Genomic DNA, 24,139 nt, shown 5'->3' with positions numbered 1-24,139 from the left:
AAATTCTCCAAAGATGGGAAGGAAACTCTCTTCTACTGGCAGGAGCTTCAAGCCATGAAGGACTATTTTTTACATTGGAATTAATCTTGACCACATGCTGAAGGACAATGTGGAGGAGTCATCAAACTGAAGAATGAAGGTAATGATGGAATTTATTTTGTAAGTCCAAGAATCACTAGCCTATTCTAATTCAACTTTAGGATATGAGTAGACTTTAGGTTCAGAGGATCTACCTGATGCCTGTATATGCTATGTGAACTCTCTTTATTTATTAAACCTTCTCATATTTTGAATCCTGGAAGCCCATAAACATATAATGCCTGTTTGATCTGCCTGATACCTGTACAGACCATGTGAATGTTTTTTATTTGTTTAGTAAACTTTCTCATATTTTGAGCCCCTTAAACATACCATGTCTGGTACCACTATCCAAACAGCAGTAAGGGTAAGGGCAGCAGTTGATCTTACCATCCCCTGAGCACCATACCTCAAAACTGCAAAAAACTGCTATGTACTAGCTAGTACAAGCTAAATGGGAGCCATGGTAACTAGACAGAGGCTTGAAACAGCAAAGCAGATAGTGCTAGATGTACAAATCTGTCTAGCAGGAGATACTTTTTCAGATTTGTTGGTGGCAGCAATTCCTACCCAAGGAGAAGCAGTTGAAAAAAAAAAAAAACAGGATTAAGGGGAAGGATTATCTCACCGGAGAGTCAGGATTGCACTGGGACTTTCTGATTTCCCAGGATATGAAGGAACAGGGCTTGTCTGTCTCCAAAGCTGTGGGTTTACATACCTTTGAATGCTCTGCATGGAGATGCAAGAATACTGTTTAATTATTTATGACTAGGGTGTTCTCATAAATGATGCCAAGACCTCTGAACATCACTTTACCCAGTGAATAAAATATTGAAAGATTTTTCAATTGAATGTGGATTCTTTTCAGTGTATCTTCCTGGAGTTGTTTAGGATTGTAGCTAAATTCATATGCCAGCATAGTATGGCAGTATGCTGATACATTTGGAGATATACCAACATTTACAGATACACTGTCTCACAAACCCCTGCCAGGATTTTTCTGTCAGGTCCCAGCTCCTAGCTGCTGTGAACGATGTGTCCTTCCTTTGCTCCAGGCAAAGGGGTAGGTGTTGAATACCACCTATCTCCTCTAGCTCTACTCCCCCTCGGTGCTGAAAGCTAGACTGAGTTTATCCTCCTTAGCCTCCTTCTTCAGGCCTATGTGGCCATGGCCAAGCCTGTGGGATACCAATAATGACTTTGGAGTAGTCTGCCCCTGACATTCATATTTTCTATCTTTTATTTATTTTATTTATATTTATTTTATTTATATACTATTCCTTCCTGCAAGCAGACTCAGGGTGGTTCACAAAAAATATATATATATATGTTATCATATAAAATCTCAGTTAAAAGACTTAAAACATGATTAAAACCTTGTAGTGCCCTGTTGTTCCTACTTATTAATTAGTCAATCCGCCTTCCAGACCCCTTTATGGACAATCCTTATCCATGGTTCCCTTATATATTTCTGAAACGAGCCTGTGGGTGGAGTGTGTCCAGAAAACTATCTGGACTCGATTCCAGCCCCTAAAGCTAATGCCCTCTCTGGCTGCCCGTTCGCGTGCCCGACAGCCAGCCTGAAGACTACCTGGGTGCCGAGGGCGATGCTTCTCTGCCGGCCCGCTGCTCCCCTTGGGCAACAGCCCCAGAGGACAGGAGGGTGGCCGTCCAGCCGAGCCCGCACCAGAGGCCGCCATCCAATGCTCCTTCAGAAACCACTGGCCTGTTGTATGCCTCCCCCCCACAAATGCTGACACCACCACTAATCTGCACTATGCGCCACCCTGCCTTCCAAGACACCCTGGCACACAACCCCCGGACCAGGAGGTACACTGCCTGCCTGCCACCACTCCCACAAGACAGGTATACACCCCCCACAGCCCCACAACTGCCCCACTACCTTCTCCAAAACACAGCTACAACCACGGGATGGAGCCTATCTCCTCTATACCCACTGCCTCCCCCAACACCCCCCCCCCAACAACCATCCCCACTAGCATCCGCTGCAGTGCACACTGCAGCGGGCTTTTCTGCTAGTATATAATAATATTATTATGTAGTTTATAGTTTAGTGGAGAGAATAACCTGGAGATGAATAACCTTGCAACAACCTGTTCTGAGAGCAGAACCTGGCACACAGCTCCATATCTCAGAGAAATTGCCATGAATAAGTAGAAGACCCACTCTGGCACATTTCTCCTTTTCACCACCCCTTGAGGCTACAGATCTGATAAACCTAGCAAATACTATCATGGCTTTGACAACTTGACTTTTTTTCCCACTCATGGTTTTTGCAAGAAGGACTTCAACTCTCTTAGGCAAGATAAACCAAATACTCCCTGACTCCTTCCGCTCAGACAGTTTTGCACACACAGGCAGGAAGAGAAGCAGGAATGTATTAAGGGATAAAAAGAATCAGAAGTTAGAACAGATATATAAATATATACATAAAAGGAACTGGGATGTTTCCTGCTCCCTCCAAATAAGCAGGTTAGTGGCTTGGGAGTGCTGCTGCTAGATCTGAGCCTCCTGAGGAACATTCTACAACAGTGCTTTTCACCAGCGTGAAAGAGTTGCTTTTCACCGGCGTGGTATTTTGTTCACACTTAGAATGTAAAAATTAGATCTCATAGGCCATGCTAGCTCCTTAAAAGGAATGAAACAGAAGCAACAGAAAAATGCTTCATTTATTAGGACTAAAAGTCACAGCCAGATTTTAAATTTTATTTTAAAAGTTAATTTCCTCAGGATTTGATCATAGACCTGTCATTTAACCTCAGAATGTAATCTCAGGTTTTGGTAACTCTAAGAAGCAAAATGTGACAGAAAATCTTGAGTTTTTTTTGTGTACAAATATTGGAGTTTCACCAAGTAGCATGGAACAATCTGTATCAGCTTTTTACTATCAAAGGGATGGGCAGAGGTTCCAAAATTCCTGGTCTTTACCAGCAGACTGAACATGCCAGTTCCAGAGTGGAGTGGCAGCCTCTGAGAGTAGCAAAAGTGTCTTGGGACTGGAATGACAGGTCCAAGGATAGAATAATGGCCCCTGTGAATGAAACCAGCGCTTACTAATAATAACAACAATAATAATGTATACACCCTCCCCTTTCAACTAAGGATGGCTAACAACAACTTAAAAAAAATCTGTTCCACTTAATATTTCTGGTAAGGCCTTGGAGGAGTGTGTTTCATGGCTTAAGTGCAACACCCACTCAGTGCGGCTGTCCTGCCCGAGTGCCTCCTCCTCCAACTAGCTTGCCTGTCTGTCCATGGGCCCGCCAGTTGCTTCTGTCCCCCACCCCTGACCACCCCCTCCTCCTTCCACTTCCCTCTGAGGCTGCAGATCCTTGCTGCACGAGAGCTGCCCCTACTGGTGAGTTCCCTAACTGCTGCCTGCAGTCTTTCCAGGTCCTGGGGGGAGGGGGAAGCCATCCACAGAGTTTTTCCACTCCACCCCCCTAATCTAGGGCCCACTGTATTCTTGAAAGCAATGGGGTTGGCCCCTAGTACAGTGGTCCCCAACCCGCGGCCCGCGGCCCGGTGTCGGGCCGCGAAGGCCTTGGCGCCGGGCCGCGGCTCCTTCTTCCCTCCCCCCCAAGCGAGAAGCTCACCAAGCCGCGAGCAAATCGGCCACTTTAGCGGCCGATTTGCTGGCGGCCCGGAGGGGCTGGGAGGGGGAGCCGCGGCCAGCGGCATGGCGGTGGCGCAAACGCGCGTGCGTGGCAGTCCGCGCACGTGCGCTTGCGCTGGGGCTGCCGTGCGTGCGCGGGCCCCCGGGCCACCCTCTCCCCGGACTCCGGAGCAGCGGTCCGCAGCGGGCGAAAGCTTGTGGACCGCTGCCCTAGTATATACATAAGCATTAAAACATTTAAAATACTAAAACACTTTGAGATTAAAAGACTGCCTTTAAATTTGTAAGAGAAAATTTAACATCTACTTTTGTGAGACAGTGGAAACCTTTTATTGGCTTTTTACAGGGAAAAATGGACAATTTTTGGTTATGAAGATTAACGAACATAGATTTTTGTGTATGTATAATGTAATGCAAGGGGACTAATGATTAGAGGGTAAACAAGATTTAATTTGGTTATAGGTGAAGTAAAATAATGTAACAATATTGGCTAATGTAATCCTATATTGTAAAATATATATCTGTGCTTCATTCTTTTTTTATCTCTTTTGTAACTGTTCTGTTCTATATTAAAAATAAAAACTCTTAAGCAAGCAAAAAGAAAGAAAAGAGTGGTGGCCTTTATTTTGGAGAGCTGGGTTTGATTCCCCACTCCTTCACCTGCAGCCACCTAGGTTAGCCATCCCCAACCTGTGGGCAACGGACCACATGTGGTCAGTCGACTAATTGGAGGTGGGCTGCGAAGGACGCCTTCTCCCCCCCACCCCGGCCCTTTACAACACACTTCGGGTGTCATTGTCTCCCATCACTCCCAGATGGGACTATCTCGTTGCAGAGAAACAAGCTCAGGGTTCCCATTGATTTGTCATTGTCATGAGTTAAAATTTCCATGAAAATAAAATGTTCCTTATGTTGATTGTTGTGGCGTGTATGTATCTTATTTTGAAGGGATGTTTAAACATTACCATAGTGATCAGAGAGCGTTAGAGCAGTGGTTGAGAGTAGAGGAGTAAACTACCCCCCCACACTGGACCTCAGTAAAATTGTCAAGCATTGAGTGGTCCCCGGTGATTAAAAGGTTGGGGACCACTGACCTAGGTGACCTTGGGCTAGTCGCAGTTCTGTTAGAAGCTGTTCTCACAGAGCAGTCCTGTGAGAGGTTTCTCAGCCAGCCCCACATGCCTGTTGTGGGGAGAGGAAGGTGATTGAAAACATCTTTGAGACTTCTCTGGGTAGTGAAAAGCAGTTTATAAAAACTAACTCTCCTATCTACTATATATATTTCCTAAATATAGAAAAAACAAAGAGACATCAATGAAGTTATGAAATCTGCACAACTGGTGCGGTGGTTACGAGTGTCAGACTCACATCTGGGGAAGCCAGGTTTAAGTCCCCATTTGTGCCATGGAAGCTTGGTGGGGGTTTCTGGGCCGGTCACACATTCTCAGCCTAACCTACCTTACAGGGTTATTGTAAGAATAAAATAGAAGAGAGGAGAATGGTTTGGTTCCCCTTTGGGAGAAAGGCCAAGTATAAATGAATTAATAAATAGAAATGAAAAGACACTGCATTTACAGAACTCTTAATATTACGCTGATGCCACATGTCTTATATATTTTTCCAGTGTGCCTATTGTTCCCTCCAGAATTCATATTTCTATTGTTTACATATGCCTCATATAAATCTTTTATTTCCTCGTATCAATCAATATAGGTTAGTATTGGACTCCATTTTGTATTAAAATCTGATTCTTGCATCAAATATATTTGCCATTGACCCACGTTCTATTAATTTATCTAACTATTCTGCAAGAACTGGTAAGGATTCTTTTTTCTGTCTTGATGCAAATAAGATCCTGGCAGTTGATACCATATATTTAACAAGTTCACTATGCATTTTGATACGATAGGGTACTATAGTTAGTAACATACATTTTAGTAACATACAAATAGTGTCGTCTTTTTTCTATACTCTGTATAGTTTTTTGAATAGAGAAAAAATATCAACTAAAAAACGAATAAATATTACTACCAACAATAAATATTGAAATGGCAGTGCAAAAGTGCACTACCGGAAGTAAGAATTTTTTATTTCTGTAATTTAAATCATTAAGTACTCCACCAGATACAGTACAACGTTGTTTTAAAGTTGTTTGAACGAGCTTTCCTTGAAAATGTGCAGAGACCAAAGACTCCGTTTTGGAAAACGTGCACAAACAAGTTCTCTCAATACATCTCTAATACTGGTATCTCCCACTATTTCAGGATTTTGGAGAAATATATGTTCATTTCCCCCCTTATGCTATTCTGCAGCTGGCCAGGTTTTGCCTCTGTGGTCTTGGACACCTGGGTTGCTGACAGCACCGCAGTCTGACGCAGACCATCTACACCGGGCTCGACTTCCCCTCGGCACAGCCGCCTTGATCACATGAGGCAGGCGGGCCGGGCCAATGCAGGGAGGGCTCTTCGAGTATTTTGCGGCGGCGGCTGCTTGCTGGGTGTCGCCATCTTGTCTTCCCTTCAGCGTGGGCGGCGCCATCTTGTGCCCTCCTCATGAATGAGCGGCATCGCTGAGGAGTGAGTCCATCCGGTTTGGGCCGCTGCTGCCGCGTCTCTCAGCGTGGCCGGCCATGGAGTCCTACCTCGCCAGCCTTTTGCTCTTTCTCTGCTTGGGGCGCGCCTTGGCGGCCCCAGAGCTGCTCAATGAAGAGGTGAAGCGGACGATAGACCTTAGCACGCACCTGGCCAAAGTGACGGCCGAACTGAGCTTGGTGAACTCCGCCGGGAGCTCCGGGGCTGCCTCTTCTTTCCTTCTGGCGCTGGACCCCGGCCTGGAGAGCCGCCTGGCATACCTGGGGGTGCAGGTGAGCACTATGGAGAGTTGGAGTCTCTCCCCGTTGCACTCCTCGATGCTTTTCCTTCTGAAGCCCCCCGTGACTGCCTCACGCCCTGCTTCCTCCTCCCATCTCTCTCTCTCTCTCTGCATACCAGTTCTGGCGTGGCCAGTCATGTCTTCATTGCACCGCTAATTTTGTGTGCAGGTTAGAGTTACTTTCCCAGTTTTCTCCCAGTGGCACTAATTTCCCTTGGTTTATATCTTTCGTTGCTTCCTTTTCTTTTTGTTGGGATTAGCAATGATTTTTTTTTAAGAATGCAAGTTGTGCATTTATTTCCCTCAATAGCGTGCTGGATAATAGACTGACTTGATGATGGTCAAGACTGGAGCCTAGTCTCCTTTGCCTTTACGTGCAATGTCTGGTCTGTTAAGATGCAGGCTGCAAGTGGAAGAAATCCTGCATTTTATGTATATCCTGCATATCTCCCCAGTGGACATCTACTGTGGCTTTGCAGCCTTGTTCTCCCTCTTCCATTGTATCCTGATCATAACAGCCCTGTGAGTTGAGTTAGGCCGAGCCGGTCGGTGATTGCTCCAGATCACATGATGAGCTTCCGTGATAGGGTGGGGGTTTGAATGTGGGGGTCCTGGATCCCCTTCAGACATTCGAAGCTCCACATCACACTGGTATATGGCATTGGGGAGAGAGGAGGAAGCTGGCCTTTTGATTTGAACAGCATGATAAAGATAGAAGCCATGATTGTAACTACATTTTGTTGATTTAGTAGAAGTGTGGATCCCAGAGCTCTCTACACAGTGTCCTACATTACCTAGGAACAAGCTTTAAGGAAGATAGCATTTATTGGGGGATGAAGGGGAAGAAACATCAGCTGCTGAGAAGTCATATTTATAGTGATCATGAAAGGTGCCAACGTGTCTTTCTAAGAAATGTGCACAAGGAGGATTTGGTTTATCACATGTTTCCTTAATTCTCTTCTTCCTGGCTGTCGATTCTCTTTCTTTTGAATTGCTGTTGTAGTAGCGGCCTGGCAAATGCTGACACGTAAGCATAAGCGCTTCAGTCAGAGTGTAGCCAGTAACACCCTGAAGGAAGGGGGGCGTGGATCTCCAGGCATGTCCGTAACATTTTATATGCATGACAGTCTGCAAGGCCTGTGATTAGCTGCACACACAAGCTGCAGGCAAGAGAATTTTTCAATGGCTTCTTAGTCTTTGGCACTCTCTGTGCTGCTTGGTTGGCTTGGGGTAATTGGGGAGTTCAGTAAAAATGATCTTGGAATGTTTAAAAGCCTATACAAAAGACATTTAAAATAGATTTAAGTGGGTAGCCATGTTGGTCGGAAGAAGCGCAACAACATTTGAGTTCAGTGGCACCTTTAAGACCAACAAAGATTTATTCAAGGCATGAGCTTTTGTGTGGCCTGAGAAAGTGTGCATGCACACAGAAGCTCATGCCTTGAATAAATCTTTGTTGGTCTTAAAGTTGCCATTAGACTCAAATGTTGTTGTGAAATTTAGAATGGTTTCTCTTACTGTGATTACAAGTCAAATATAAAGTACTTCTGGAATTTTGGCTACAAAAGTGCATTGAAGTATTAGGAAGAAAGCCATCTCAGCTATTTGAGGATGAATTGTTTTAAAAAGCAGATTGCTTTTAGGCCATCTATGAGAAACCAGCAGGCTTGGCTCTGTACAGAGGCTTGGCAGTGACCATTCAGTGGACATCTACATCTTTTTATCCTCCCCAACTCTAGTGGTTAGAGTTTCAGACTAGGATTTAGGAGACTACAGGTTCAAATCCCCACTCTGCCATGGAAGCTTGTTGGTTGGCCTTGGGTCAGTTACACACTCTCAGCCTAACCTGCTTTAAAGGTGGTTGTGAGGGTAAAATGCAGAAGTGAGTGCTGTAAGCTGCTTTGTGTCCTCATTGGGGAGAAAGATAGAGTTTAAATAAAGGAGGCAAATAAAGAAATGGCCTTTTTAGCGCAGTCCCTAATCCTGTTTCAAGTATGTGTGCATAAAGCTTTAAAATAGCCTTTGCATTCTGTCCTCTTCCAGATGTTTCTCCCCTCCCTGATTTTCATTTAAAATTTCCATTTGAAGATACTGCAGCCAGAGCTGCTCAGAGTTTCTTTGATCAGCTTGTAGGGGAAAGGAAGACTGAAGCAGAGGTGGAAGAAAGTGGACAGGGACTTTGTCCTTCACCTGGTAGCCAAAAGATTTGCCCAAGTTGAGGAACAGCCTTGTTCAGTTTACCATCCCTAAACCCCAATTTGTCATGTGACTTAGTCATATCCAAATATATTTAGTTTCAAAGTCAGTTCTGAGTTCTGTGGGGTTGCCTTCCTTGTAGGAATCCACAGGATTGATCCACAGTCTGTTTGCTTGCTGCCCCGTAAATAAAACACTGCTGAGTTAGTGGCTAATATTGCATATGGACTCTTAGGTTCTGATTCAGACTCGTGTCAAAAGTCTTTGTGGCTCCCACATGGCTACCATTGAGCAGACATACACTGAGATTTCCATGCTCTGAACTCCCATGTCTGTGCATGCCTTATTTGGAACAGGACACTGGGGAAAGGGGGCTTAAGCCTCCACCTCTCGCACTGTTTCCCAACTTGAAAGAGGAGCTGATCCCCAGGGAGCTGATCTTTGCTATGTTGAGGAAACTTAAGGTATTAAAATGTAAGTTTCCCCAGTGTGGAAAGAGCAGCTGGAACTGTTTCAGATTGGTAAAATAGGGTGAAAGTCAGGATAGTGGTATTTTTTTTCCTTCTTCTGAGTTCAGTTACAGAAGACCAGAATTATATCTTCCTACTCTGACTTTGCGTGCCTGGGAATTAAAAGTTCTGAATACCGAACTCACAGGGCATGCATGATCCAAAGTCCTCATGACACTCATGTGGGGGATGCAAGGACTTTATACTGTATGCACTTGCCCTCAAATGTTACACAGGAATCTTTGCATGCAACCAAAAGATATTGTTGATAGAGTAACCTTAGGGGGTGCAATATTGAAATGGCAGTTTTTTCAATGGGGCCATGTGAAGTCCCTTTCTAATAATTTCTACTACCTGGTCTCACCATTAGTTTTTCTTTCCTCTAAAGAACCATGGGACATCATGTACAACCTTTTATTCTTTTAGCCTTGGCCCCAAATGAAAACCCATGAGTGTTGACAGATCTGTTATTTTTCTTTGTAAACTTTAGAGGCTCAAAATATTGTCAGAAATCAGAAGCCCCCTCACCCCCAACTGCAGTAGAGGGGAACCGAAATTTTATCAGCCAGCTCTTTCCAAAGGTGTCTAGTTTAAGTCTTGGAAAACCTCTATTTCGTGAACTATTTTTCTTGTTTTGAAAACTAGTAGAATAATCTCAAAGATACGCCAGGCACCTCTAGTAGTTACTTCTTGGTAATATGTAGTAACAATATCTTCCAGATTGTTAATGATTGAATAATTAATTATTAGCATGTTTGTCATTATTTAAGATTGTATACTCTCTTAAATTTCTAATCCCTTTGTTTTTGCTTGCAATTTTCCTGATTAATTCAGTGATTTTTCCTGTGGAAATGATAAATGGTAACATTGACCAGAATGTAATGTTCTTTGGAACAGGTGAAAGGTGAAGAAGAAGAGGATAATACTTTGGAAGTAAAGGAGACAAAGGTTAAAAGTAAAAGGTGAGTTTTACTCCAGGATATAATATGTGAAATAATCACTTCTGTGATTTAAGAAAAAAAATCAGTCAACACTGAACAGAGCTGCAGCCAGTCTGCCTGTTTGAAGAGTGTGCCTGTACCCTAAACAAGTTTGCCAGTTTGTGGTTACACAACATAAATCTAAGTATATACCTTAAAAGTGTAAAGTGGCCCTAAAATGATAATAAAATAAGAGATGGATACTATACTAGGAGGTGACCTGGTATGTGGCACTTGGCCCCCATGTTTATAATCTAGAATTGCCAGTTGGATGTGGAAAGTTGTTGCCACTGAATCCTTTTGTATTATCATTAGAATATTTTTGAGTATTTAAAATTGTAAATCTTGTGGCTAAATCCATGTCCTGATTGCTGACTGGTGAACAGTGTTGCCATTTGGAGTAATCCTAGCCCAGGTGGTGTGAGCTAGGAAGGTAGAATAGAAAGACCATTTTGAGCATATATAGAAGTACACTTTCAAAGTAGAAATGGAGTTTGGGAAGGAGAGAGAAGATATTTCCTTTAGTGTGAACTTGTGTGTATACTTGTAGGTGACTCAGGCCTGCAAAGCCTGACTGACCTTTCTGCTTTTTTTTCCTTTTCAGTGGAAGATTCTTCACTGTAAAATTGCCATCTCCCCTGACTCCAGGAGCAAAAATTCGCTTATCTGTTGAAACTGTTTTTACTCATGTCCTGCAGCCGTATCCTACACACATCACCCAGGCAGAGAAGCAGTTTGTAATTTTTGAGGGCAATCACTATTTTTATTCTCCATATCCAACCAAGACTCAAACTACTCGTATGAAACTGGCTTCGAGGAATGTGGAAAGCTACACCAAACTAGGCAATCCCAGTCGGTCAGAGGACATGATTGAATATGGACCCTTCAAAGATGTGCCACCATATAGTGAGGTAAACTTACTACAAGTTAATGTCCATAAACCAGGATTGCAGAAACGCTCCTGAAATGTGCAAGTTTCTCCTTTAGCAACTAATCCTGTAAACACTGTTCAATTCCTAAATTGTCAGGTTGTGATCTGACTAGCTCGTTACAGAAGTTTGCATGCTGCCTGATAAGCATAGACACCTCTGGAATAAAGTAACTCCATGACTGTGTTTCGTACCAGCTACATGCTAGGTGCTTCGTAAAACACAGGTTATATGAGCCTGTTGTGAGAGGGTTTATAGATAGAGTGTAGAATACTAAGAAAAAGCTTGCAAGGTATGGAGTGATTTGGGTGCTGCCTTTGTTCTCCTTCCAGTTTGCCAGAGTTCTAGTAGATAGAAATGTTTCAATTCTGGAAGGTTCTCTTTTTGCAGGTTATATATACTGCTCTCAGAGGTCCATGTACAGGTTCAGAGAACCTGCAAAAAAATACTTGCAGTTTTAAAAATGTTTAGCTGTCATGGTTATGAAGAACATCCGTTTCATGTGTCTATCTGATGCCTCAGAATCTAAATAAAAGCTGTGAGATCTGCTTACACATTCCTCCATAGAAAGCATTCTCAGACCCAAAACACAACCCAGCCTTTACACGACAGTGTTTCTTGTTCAGACATTGTGGTTATTATCAAATTTTGCCAGATGTGTCACAGATGGTCTCTTGTATCATAAGAGGAGCTGAAGGAGCAGGACATTTATGTTAAGCCTATGGGTTTCTCTACTAGTTCACTTTTTGTATGATTTTCGCCGAAAGGAACCAATTTGGTTGCCTTTTTGGTGCCCCCCCCCCCGTGTCATTTGCATTCAACATGAGCTCTATTCTATACATGCTGTGCCCTCCTTCAGCGGCTTGTACTTGTACAACAATTATTTGGGGTAACTGTCTTTACCTTCATGGAAAGGAAGAACTGCCTTCCCTTAATAGAATGCAGCTGGCTCTTAGCCACTTCTAAGTTTGCACTTCCTTGTCCCATGCTGGTTCTCAGAACTAATTGCACTTCTTCTCAGTGTGAAAGTTCATGTTCAGAAGCAGCATCCTTCTGATTCTTGGATGCTGGGAACAAACTGGCAAGGGCTGTTACGGTTTGCCCTGCTCAGGGTTTTGCAGTAGACATCTGGCTCACTACTGTTGGAGGCTATGAACTGGACAGACAGAAGACAAATATAGTCCACTTTAGTTTCAAAGAGTGCTCCAGTTGTCTGTTACTTCCCTACTAATTGTAATAGAAAAATCATGCGGGAGATAAAGTTTTGCAGCACCATTATTTGGTAACTAATGATCTGGGCACTTCACAACACATAATAAAATACAATGCAGGCAAAACATAATTAAAAACAAGACGGGGACATAATGAGATACAGAAAATTTATTAAGTCTGTTTTTAAATGTAGTAGATGACTGGAAGGAGTAATCTCCACTCTGAGAGCTCATGTAGCAAAAGCCTGATTGCTTGTCAGTTTTAAGGCATGGTGAGATTGCTAAACAGCAGTTGGTATAGCTGGTTGCAGCTGAATTCACAAACTGCTGCTGCCTCAGAAATTTGTGCGTGAGTGTGTGTGTGCAGGTGCTGGTACAGAGTCACCGTAAGAGAGTAGGATTTATGTTCCAGTTTGTAGTCTGGTTCCTTGAGCAACGATGCTTGCTCTTTCGATTTTCTTCCAAATCCACAAATTTTAAATAAATGCAGCCTCCCAGGAAGCATCACTTGGTGCTCCACTGATCATTCACATACTGCATGACTTTCTATAGGAAAATACTCCTCAGAAATGCCCTACCTTACAGTTTATAATAGCATGACTGCCCCCATCTTCTTCCCGCCCTGAGAGGCAATATTTTCCCTCTGTTATTCTTTCCCTGTCTGACTGAGCTACTCTATTAATGTGTTTTGTGTTTTGCTGAAGAGCTCTGGCTGTCCCACCCTGTCTCAGTATGATTTTTGTTTTTTGCTGTTCACTCAACTTGGGGACCTGAGGGAAAGATTAGGACTCCCAATGTTTTTATATTTTGATCAATATAGAGGAGAAAGATCAGGTGAAATCAGAGTTTGGATTTTCCGAGGTAAAACTTTACTGCAGACTTTAGTTCTTATGTTTCAAACTAGTCACAGTTATTTATATCTATATGTTGAGAGGCTTTTGTTCCAGTGTTTTCCCAAACACTTCAGTTCGATCTGAGTATTCAGTCTTTCCAGCCCCTTTCTCTTGAAACACCTGTACTTGTGTTTTTAACTCTTAAAAACAGCAAAGGCAATTTCCAACCAGACCAGGGATCTCTGCACTCTTCAGAGCTAACTCCCTGTTTATCTGGGTAGGGAAATTCTCTTCTCACTAGAAGATCTGTCCCCTTTTCTTGGCCTGAATGGGGGTCTCTACCAACTTTCTCCAGTTCTGTCTGTGTTAAACTGCTTTCTGTCAGGACTGAATTCTGAATGAATTCTCATTCAGTTCAGAAGTCTTTCTCTGCTCCACTGATGCTATCCATGCAGATTGCATGGAGCAGCCTGTCACTCAAGGTGCTCTGGTTCTCTGAAGAATTAAACCTTTATAGTCCTTTAGCTGTTTGTACAACACTTCAAAGCTTCTTAGAAGTGCATTTCCTCAAAGGCATCTTGTAAGTTGGAGCCTTAATTCCATTTAAGGGAAACTCCTGATTTTAATTGTTTTAAATTCTGAAGCACCCCACATAGATGTCTGCATAAATTTTAGGCTAAGACATGGTCTCTCCTATGTTAATCTGGAGCAGGAGAAACAAATAGTCAATGCTCTGTACTCAGGAAACAAAAGGAGTAGTTTTACTTATAAACTAGAATAATGCTGAAAAGGATACAGAGCCTTGTGCCCACAGCATTCAAGTTGAAAATCATGTGAGAAAGTGACATCTTGTGGTCATGATAGAGAACTCCTCTGTGTATTTTGTCCTTTAAGAAATGGTGACACTGTGGATTTACCTTTCTAAACAGAGTTACAAGTAATTTATAGTTGATTGAACCTTAGAATCATCTTTCAAAAGTGTAGTGTGTCGGTGGCTAATAAACTGTACTGTAAATTAAGAGTTTATTTGATAAGCAAGCAAGGGAAAAATTTTTAAGTGCTCAGTTTCTTCATTCTGGTTTTCTCTGTTTAGGACACCTTGAAGGTACACTATGAAAACAACAGCCCATTCCTGACTATCACAAGCATGACTCGTGTTATTGAAGTTTCACACTGGGGTAATATTGCTGTTGAAGAGACTATTGACTTAAAGCATACAGGAGCTGTGCTCAAAGGGCCTTTCTCCAGATACGACTACCAAAGGCAGCCAGACAGTGGAATATCTTCTGTGAAATCTTTTAAGGTTTGTTATTTCATTTGTTTTATATTTCCCCCTGTGTTGTTATAAATGTCCCCTTACTGCTTTTGTTTCTTGTTCTCTCTTCCCTTCTTGCACAATGTGAGTAGGAGAACCAAGTGACAGTTGAACTGGTCTGCTTAATGCAAGAAGCTTGGTTCTCTTTCTTGGTCTTCTTTCTAAAAAATGTGATCAAAATCCCAAATGCTTTGATCCTCAGTCTGACATTTTCCACCTGGACCATTTATGAACTGGAGGTTTCATGCTGGGCTGCAGGCTGGAGTTTTAATCGTGGCAGGTTGCCCCATCTCTTTCTGCACCCACATGGGGGAGCATTTGGACTGGTGCGCCTCACCCCCCACACCCCCACCCCCGATTTGTGCTCCTGCATGGGAGCTGGGGCAGTGAAGGTCCCAGTGCGTAAATGGTCCTGGTGATACTTTTCCTGTGGAAGCCTTGGAGCACAGCACAACCATGGTGGGAGCCTTTTTCCAAGGAGTTTTTTCACCAACATTTGACATATTAATATATAATTAATATTGATTTGTCAATTACTGACTTTAAAAAATGCAAAAATGTCCCCAGCTGCTCGGCTGGGGGTGAAGTTGGGGCCACTACAGGGTGGGAAGGAAGTGGCTGCCATGTGGACAGGACCTGGAAGATCCGGATTTTCCTGCACACACAACAGCCCCCTTGGCTTTGCTGTGGTTATCTCAAAAAATTATAGCAAAGCAGTTTTAAGAAACAGTAGAAAAGAAGAAGAAAACTCGGGTGATGTTCCGAAGAACCATGATGCTCGTAAGGAAGCAGAGAAAAAAGATTGCTTTCCAGTAGCATCCCAGCCAGGCCAAACAATGTGTGACGTTTTCATAGTAAAATTGTTGGCAGAACTTACAGCCTTAGCCTAGGCACGCTTACTTGCAAATAAGTTGACTGGAATTAATACGATAAAGAGGCACTGGGAGACTCCTGTGGATTCATCCTAAGATGAAGTCTTTGACACAATTCCCTAAGATCCTTTCCTACTCAACAGAACTTAAGTATGCATTTCTGTAATGAATGCATAGCTTCTCCTCGTCCTCTTCCTCTTGTTGAGTCCCATAGTATTTATTTTGATTTATTTTGCTTCAATTAAATTACACCTTACGTTTCTTCCCAATGGGGACCCAAAGCAGCTACCAGGAAGCCTCCATTTTATCCTCACAACTGCCCTATGAGGTAGGTTAGATTGAAAAATGTCACTGCCCCAAATTTATTTCAGGTTTTAAGATTGTATGCTCTGAGACAGGGGCATGCTCTCACTAAAATGTTGTGTCCATTATTAATAGTATATCATATCATATAAGCAACACAAATACATCACATTGAGTTAAAGCTTGCTTGGAATCAACAAACAAGGAAGGGAGGCTATAAATCAGATGAACCAAGATGTATTGGAGAATGCTTGTGATGGTGTGACATTGATAGTAGGCATGATAAATATACACCTATGAATCACAGTGGTGGCTTGTTAGCCATTTTGTGATTAGACTGTATGCCTTTTGCGGGTGGGATTACTTTGGCGCAGGGGGCTGGACCAGGTGGCCACAGCCCTTTCAAAACTGACGTAAGCTACAATATAAACTTACTCCTTTGATTTGCTGCCCTGTGTGGATAGATAGAACTGTTTTTACAGTGTGGTTTCACAAATGCTGGTGGGCGGGGGAAGCAGTGTTTTATTACCCTGACTTGTGAAAAGAAACAGAATGCTTATTTATGTTACTTTTGTAGACTATTCTTCCAGCTGCTGCTCAGGATGTATATTACAGAGATGAAATTGGCAATATATCTACCAGTCATCTTCTTGTCCTGGATGACTCAGTGGAGATGGAGATTCGTCCTCGTTTCCCCCTCTTTGGTGGTTGGAAGACTCACTACATCATTGGTTATAACCTGCCTAGCTATGAATACCTCTTTAATCTTGGTATGTTTTCCTTGGTAAGGTAGCAATATATAAAGGTAATGAGATCAGTCTGGTTCAGGGGGTACACCTCTCAACTGAATGTCACATTTGAGATGCTGCAAAATTTGTGTTCCTTGTTCATTGGGGGAACTTGGTCTGTTTAGCCTGGAGAGGAGACGACTGAGAGGGGATCTGATAACCATCTTCAAGTATTTAAAAGGGTGCCATATAGAGGATGGAGCAGAGTTGTTCTCTTGCCCCAGAGGGACAGACCAGAACCAATGGAATGAAATTAATTCAAAAGAAATTCCATCTAAACATCTGGAAGAAGTTAGAGCAGTTTCTCAGTGGAACGGGCTTCCTCGGGAGGTGGTGGATTCTCCATCTTTGGACATTTTTAAACAGAGGCTGGATAGCCATCTGACAGAGAGGCTGATTTTGTGAAGGCTTAAGGGGGTGGCAGGTTACAGTGCATGGGTGATAGGGTTGTGAGTGTCCTGCATAGTGCAGGGGGTTGGACTAGATGACCCAGGAGGTCCCTTCCAACTCTATTATTCTATGATTCTATGATTATTATTTGCTGTAGTATTGTATGGCCAAATGTCCTAAGCTTTATTATTGTAAGGATTATTGAAACCATGCAGACTGGTCATGAAAGGTGCCTGCACTTTGCATAGTTATCATGCCGTTTTTCAAAGCATTTAATCAAGTATGCTTCTATTTATTTATTTATTTTTGTTCTCTGGTGTCATATTGTCCCTTTCAAAATCTTCCAAATTATATATACGTTGCTCATCCAAATAAAGCCGTTTCTGCTTGGGAACGCAATTTCTCAAGTTCTGTTCTACATGTCCTCTGCTGCTGCTGATTTAGCCATCAGTCTGCATGGCATTTTTGCAGGGACTAAGAAGATTGGCCCCTGCTATGAGAAGCTTACGCTCTAAAACTTGAACAGTGGGAATAAACTGGAGGAAATGCACAAAGCTTAGGCTTAATTTGAATAGGAAAGGTGGCCTGTATCAAAGTCTTATTGAAGAAGGTAAGTTTTGAAGAGGGTTTTGGAGGAAGTAAAAGAGATGAATTCACACATGCTCTGGGAGGCAGAAAGGAAGAGAGGGGACAAAAGATATCGAACAGCTGAAAGTGGTGGAGCTGAAGGAATGAAGGTCCTGGACTTGAATGTGTTTGAAGAGGGAGGAGGCAGCAGAAGGCGAGGGCATGGGTGTCTCTGAAGGTAAAAACAAGGAGCAGCATCATGTAGTCTTCTGAATGACTAGAGAAGCAGATGTTTTCAGGAGTAGATTATGGCATGGAGGAGTGAGGATCAAGGTGCATCTATGGAAAATTGGGGACAATGTTGTAGTGATCAAGGTCATAGATTATCAGAATTTTTCCTGGGCTGTGTGTGTGGAGAGAAGTTTTTTTAATGTTGTGAAAGGAAAAGTGATGCAGCCTGGCTACAGAGAAACAAGCCTCCAAGTGGGTGGGCAGAGGGATTGTGTCGGTGCTTGGCTCTTTTGGCCCTTTCTTGCATGCCCAGGGAAATGCCGATCGCTACTTTGGAATTAGGAGGTGAATTTCTTCCAGGCCAGACTGGCCAGGGCTTCTGATTTTTTTTTGGGGGGGGGGGGGAGGATCATCTGGGCATGCAATTGGGGTCACTGGTGGGCAGATAGTTGTGAATTTCCAGCATTCTGCAGGGGGTTGGACTTAGATGACCCTGGAGATTCCTTCCAGTTCTGTGATTCTAACAGTGTTAAGCCTTCATATCTGTTTGAGAAGGTGTGTGATGATGCCAGTCATGTGTCATGTACATGAAAGCAGGAAGATTATTGTAGGGGTAGGATTGGAAGTACAGTCCGGGATATGCTGAATTTCAGATGGTGGTGAGATTTCCAAGTGGACGTGTAGCATTAGATAGAAGAAGAAAACCTGGGATAGAACATACGCTGCTTCAGATCAGATCAGACCATTGGCCCACCAGCGTCAATATTGTCTTCTCCGATTGGGAGGAGATTTAATGAGATCTCTAAAGTACAGTGTGCATAGAGAGGATGTAAGAGGGCTGAGGCCAAACTATTGGGGGATCCCTGTGCAAGGGAGAATACAGGCAATTTGCTTGTATTAAAACCATTTTCAGGGGAGCTTAATGCCTTTTGTGATTGTCTTTTACCCAGTACGACTTCTGTTGCTGGCTTACTCAGATACAGAAAAATTCATAGACACCTACTGTTCTTGTTTCCCAGGTGATCAGTATGCTCTGAAGATGAGATTTGTTGACCATGTATTCGATGAGCAAGTTACAGATTCACTGACTGTGAAAATAATTCTTCCAGAAGGTGCCAAGTAAGTATCAGTAGTTCATGTCATACATGCCTGTTTGCTTGTCAATCATAAAGCCATAATTACATAGTATGAGCATGCAACATCCTTGTATTGCAATATGCTTCTTATGTGACATTTCCTCCCCTTTTGTGTGTGTCTGAATATATGTTTAGGGTCCCCCTTCCCCAGGGATAGCCATATTCATGTACTTAACTCTGCCTGTAGGAATATCCATGTCGATAGTCCATATGAAATCAGCCGAGCTCCTGATGAGCTTCATTATACCTACTTGGACACATTTGGCCGCCCGGTCATTGTAGCACACAAGAGCAACCTGGTAGAACAGCACATCCAGGATATTGTGGTAAGCATAATATTTTTGTTTGTCCTTCCTTTCCCTTTAATGGTAAAGCTTTTTTGTCCACAGCTGGAAACCCACCTTTGTCTAGGTTTACAGCCTTGACTTTAGTAAACTAAAGAGCTTTTAATTTGAGATGGTTGACATCCTTATCCTTACTATTGTATAAATTTTGGTTCTTCTGATGCTGCAGCTTGCTTTTGTTTGAGGTTCCTATACTGGATAAAATGGCCAGGGTAATACAACTTCCTCTGACTCCCTTTTTGTCCCATGTTTTGTAGGTGCACTACAACTTCAATAAGGTCCTGATGTTGCAGGAGCCTCTGCTGGTAGTTGGAGCCTTTTACATCCTGTTCTTTACTGTGATCCTCTATGTGAGGCTTGACTTCTCCATCACTAAGGTACCACAATACAAATTTGAGAGAGCATGACCAGATGGGGGCACGGAGAATGAATCGTATTGATTTCGATCTCCAGGGTTGCTTTCATTGACATAATGGCGGAAGAGCATTGACTGCTCTCATGGAGGAGCCTGGAGCTAAGGGCACTTGATCGCTGTAAATGGCGGCTAGTGCTACAAGCTGCAATCACACCTGCAGACAAGTCCTGGGTATCTCCATTCAGATGCTGTGATAAAATGGAGCTAGATCAAGCCAGAAAGTTTTTCATCTGGCTCCACGTGCATGCCTGATGATAATCTTCACTCATTCTCCGGTGTTCTTTAAGCCAACCGAACAGTGTCAAGTCACATTTCTGTTCCGCTAGTACTTCACAATATCTAGCTCACTGTTTTCTGTGGTCTTGGCTTCGATCATCCTTACGTTGACAGTATCCGAATGCTAGATGTTGCTGGTTTAGATAGTATTGCCAACTTTTTAATAAAAACTAGTCCTCAAGTGTGTCTTACCAGTCTTCTGTTCTATTGCTTCCCTCTGTTGATCAGTTGAATTTGTTAACTTCATTTATACTCTGCTTTTCTTCCCTATACGGTCTCACAGTGGCTTTCAATGTTTGCCCCTTCCCCATTTTAAACTGTGTATTTACGGGTGTATTACGTAACCCTTTTATACAGTGTTCTGAGGATTAGTAATAGTTCCTTTCCAAAGGCAATTCTGTTTGAAATGCCTTTACAGATTGTTGGAGTCAAAGGAAGCAGGTCTGACCTTGCTTTTGCAGAGGCTTGCTCAGGTACAGCCAAAGCCTTTTGTCTTTAATCCTTCGTGACTAAGGTGGCTGCCTTCCTATTAGTGCCTTCAGCCTAGCTTGCCCTGTCTGACTAAGCGGATATCCTGGTTTATCTTGAATTGCAAGTCCATCTCATGTTGCTTCTCGTAACTAATTTGATAAAAGCTGTAGATTTTGCATGATCCTGCTGTGCCAGTTGGCCTGTAGAGTGAGTAAAGTGACTGAGCTGAGGAAAGCCACTATTTTTCAGTTTCAGACATTCACTGCAGAATGGAGATTGTCCTGACCTCCCTTGTAAGGTTGTAAGAGTTGCAGAGAGTGCCTTTGAAGTGCTTTAATCTTTAATCTCTTGGAATGCCCTGCATGAATCCCAAATCTTAATAATAACATTACGTTTGCACTCATAGTGAACCTTTGCTCTCCTTCAGGATCCAGCCGCAGAAGCTAGGATGAAAGTTGCTTGCATTACCGAGCAAGTTCTTACCTTAGTGAACAAGAGGCTTGGTCTGTACCGCCATTTTGACGAATCTGTGAATAAGTACAAGCAGTCACGGGATATATCCACCCTGAACAGCGGCAAAAAATCTCTGGAGACAGAACACAAGGCCTTATCCAGTGAAATAGCATCGTTGCAGTCAAAACTGAAGGCAGAAGGCTCCGATTTGAGTGACAAAGTAAGAATCTGTTGCCTGACTTAGCTTGTTCTCCTGGTAGTTGGAGCAGCGTGCGTTCTCAGGTCACTCCCGCTGGATACATTCAGGGTGAAACTTCTCTAGGCCTTTGTCTACATCAGTGGTCCCCAACCTTTTTTTGGCTGGGGACCGGCAGGGCGACGGCCACGCCCACGCAGTGCGCATGCGTGGCCGCGCATGCGCGCTGCATGGGCGAAATCACGCGTGTGTGGCACTTTCGTGCACGCGCAATTTCGGCTGCGCAGCACGCATGTGCACATGCGCGGCGTGGCCCTGATTCCCTCTCCCCGCCCTCCCGCAGTAAGAAGCTTCCCGGGCCGCAAGCTTGCGGCCTGGGAAGTTTTTTACTGCGGGGGGGGGAGAGGGAACCGCGGCCCGGCGCCCTGGCCTTCCGGGCCGCGGACCGCAGGTTGGGGACCACTGGTCTACATTAGTGTTTCCTCTCTGTGCCACTGGGCAGTCTATCCATATATTTTAGGAGAAATGTCAGGCTTGCCACGCAATCCGATCTTCCAAGAAATTTGATGGATACAGCTATTTATCCCAGTCTATAGGAAAAGTAAATGTCCTAATCACTCTACATTGGCCACTTTTGCCTGCATGTTCAGGCATAACTTGCTGTTGGACAACTAATTATGCATTCTGTTCTCTGTTAGCAGAGAAAGAGTTAAAAGACAAAACATTATTTTAAAAAAGATAACGGTAACCCAGTACTAGCTATACTCTGGAAGTTGTATAGACTTGGTGTTGACAGCCAGCTTGGTGTAGTGTTTAGAAGTGTGGACTTCTAATCTGGCATGCTGGGTTCGATTCTGCACTCCCCCACATGCAGCCAGCTGGGTGACCTTGGGTTCGCCACAGCACTGATAAAACTGTTCTGACCGAGCAGTGATATCAGGCTCACCCACCTCACAGGGTGTCTGTTGTGGGGGGGGGGGGATGGGAAGGTGACTGTAAGCCGCTTTGAGACTCCTTCTGGTAGAGAAAAGCAGCATATAAGAACCAATTTTTCTAGACTCTGACAACATGACTGTTGCTGAAGTTTCATAGCAATGTCAACTAGTACTGTAATGATTGAGGAGCCTGTAATATTGGGCACTTTCACACTTGCTAAATAATGCAGTTTCAGTCCACTTCAGTGACTGTTTGCATGTGGATTTTGCCTTTTCACACAGCAAAATCCAGTTGGAAAGTGCATTGAAAATGCATTGAAAGTGCATTATTTAGTGTGCGTGAAAGTGCTTATTTCAGGCTATGGGTGTAACCTCGAAGTTTTCCTGTTTAACATGTGATTGTTTGCTTTCATTCCAACACATTGCTACTGACCCGGTGGTGGGGTGGAAGACTCTTGTTAGTTTTAAGGGGATGGCTTCTAGCATGCATTGGAAAGCTTACCGCTTCCATGTTCGAAAACACTGTTTACAAGATTTGTGTTTTGTCCAGTTCTCTGATAATATTTTGTTGTAATTTCTTCAAGGTCAGTGAAATTCAGAAACTTGACAGCCAAGTTAAGGACCTAGTTATGAAGTCATCTGTGGAGGCTGAACGGCTGGTAGTTGGCAAGCTTAAGAAGGATACATACATAGAGAATGAGAAGCTGCATTCCAACAAGCGGCAGGAGCTGATCACCAAAATTGACAACATCCTTGATGCATTATAACTTGGAAGTTACAAGTTTCTTTTTTTTTTTAATGGGGAAAGAGAAAAAAGGCTGAATGGGCACCCTGAGCCACATCAAGTAGGGAATTGGCTTATAAAATTGGAGCAAGGGGAGATTTTTGGAAATTGCTTTCTTTAAAATTTGGAGTAATTATTTTAGGGCCTGTTTGTGATGTGTACTACCTGAGAGAGGTGTTGCTTAACGTGCCTTGTACTTACTGTAACCACCGTTCTGCTGTAAAGGGCAAACTGTTAGCAACATGACTTCACAGTCTTGTCTGTTGATGTGCTGAAGGGAGCCTTTAGTTTTCAGTAGGCAAGTGTACATACAGGCCTTCTGCTGGCACTGAAAATCTCAACCCAAGAGGATAAACAGATATCTGGTGGTTCAAAGGTTTGGTGGAAAAATTTTCTTCCAATCTTTGAATTTATACTTTTATATTTTGGAGATAGGTGTAGATAAGGAACTTGAACAAAAGGATTTTTTTACAGTATTGTCACAAAAGTTGAGATTCTGGCACCTGAACTTTCTGAGCCTCTTTGAAATTACAGCATCAGGTAGAATCCAGTGGAGATGAAGGGTATGAGTGAGATTAATTTGCTTATAAACCTGTGCTTTGCTTCAGATGGTTTTTCCTTTTTTAAAAAAACAAACAACCCCTACAACTTGTAGAAAAGACCAAACTGAAATAAAGTTTATGTCTGTTCTGCTTCTGATTGTGTTTAATGTCTAACCCAAATATTAAACAGATTGTAGGAATACTGTGGCCCATTCCGCACAAGTTAAATGTAGCAGGAGTGTGGCAAATTGTAAACGCTACTAATTTGCAGTTATGCACGATGTCGCACACAATCTGCCACACTCCTGAAACCGATCCGCAAAAAGCGATTCATTGTAGCCGTTAAAGGGGAATCCGGAAAAGTGGATTCACCCTCCGAAAAGCGCTACACTTTTGCAAGCAATCTGCAACACTAGCGAAAAAGACCTGTGCGTCAACATTGTTGCGGTTTCAGCAAAGTCCCTTCCCCTGGCTCTCTCCTCTAAACTTCCGGCGAAGCAATCGCCATTTTTTTTTCTCGGAGTGAGCGGAGAACAACGAGCCGGCGAGCCTTCATTCACCCAGCGAGGCTTCTCCGGCTGCAGTCCCTCCACAGAGCTGCTTTAAAGCTCCCCTAAGTCACCAAGCACAACACAGCCCTGTTTGCAAGTTCCCTTTATTTTTGGCCACATTGAAACGCTACTGGTTTCCACTACAAAGGCAGATATGCGTTACGCCTAATTCCACTATTTTAAATTCCGTTATTTCTTTCTGCAAGCAATTTGCCACATTGATCCTTGTGCAGAATGGGCCTGTATATACTCGCATATAAGCAGATCCGCATATAAGCAGAGGCACCCAATTTTACCACAAAATCTGGGCAAAGTTATTGACTCAC

The 24,139-nt window shown here is 43.2% G+C and overlaps 1 protein-coding gene across 1 annotated transcript; it reads left to right on the top strand.

Annotated features, from left to right (window-relative positions):
- The first annotated feature begins 6,214 nt into the window (after positions 1-6,214).
- RPN1 (ribophorin I) lies at positions 6,215-23,412 on the top strand. Its single transcript, XM_077325420.1, has 10 exons — positions 6,215-6,578; positions 10,189-10,253; positions 10,876-11,182; positions 14,338-14,547; positions 16,312-16,504; positions 18,730-18,829; positions 19,034-19,172; positions 19,448-19,567; positions 20,780-21,025; positions 22,521-23,412. Exons 1-10 carry the CDS (start codon positions 6,345-6,347, stop codon positions 22,701-22,703), a joined length of 1,797 nt encoding a protein of 598 aa, XP_077181535.1. The 5' UTR covers positions 6,215-6,344; the 3' UTR covers positions 22,704-23,412.
- The last annotated feature ends 727 nt before the right edge of the window (positions 23,413-24,139 follow it).

This window comes from Paroedura picta, chromosome 3 (assembly GCF_049243985.1).
Source record: "Paroedura picta isolate Pp20150507F chromosome 3, Ppicta_v3.0, whole genome shotgun sequence".
In the NCBI taxonomy this organism is placed as follows: domain Eukaryota; kingdom Metazoa; phylum Chordata; class Lepidosauria; order Squamata; family Gekkonidae; genus Paroedura; species Paroedura picta.
This window is presented reverse-complemented; position numbering and strand designations above follow the sequence as displayed.

What these genes read in the sequence shown, in the direction of transcription:
- RPN1 (XM_077325420.1), top strand. Translation starts at nt 6,345, where the DNA reads ATGGAGTCCTACCTCGCCAGCCTTTTGCTCTTTCTCTGCTTGGGGCGC. An exon ending in TGAATACCTCTTTAATCTTG is followed by an intron (nt 16,505 to 18,729) that starts GTATGTTTTCCT and finishes CTTGTTTCCCAG; the next exon opens with GTGATCAGTATGCTCTGAAG. An exon ending in ATTCTTCCAGAAGGTGCCAA is followed by an intron (nt 18,830 to 19,033) that starts GTAAGTATCAGT and finishes CTCTGCCTGTAG; the next exon opens with GAATATCCATGTCGATAGTC.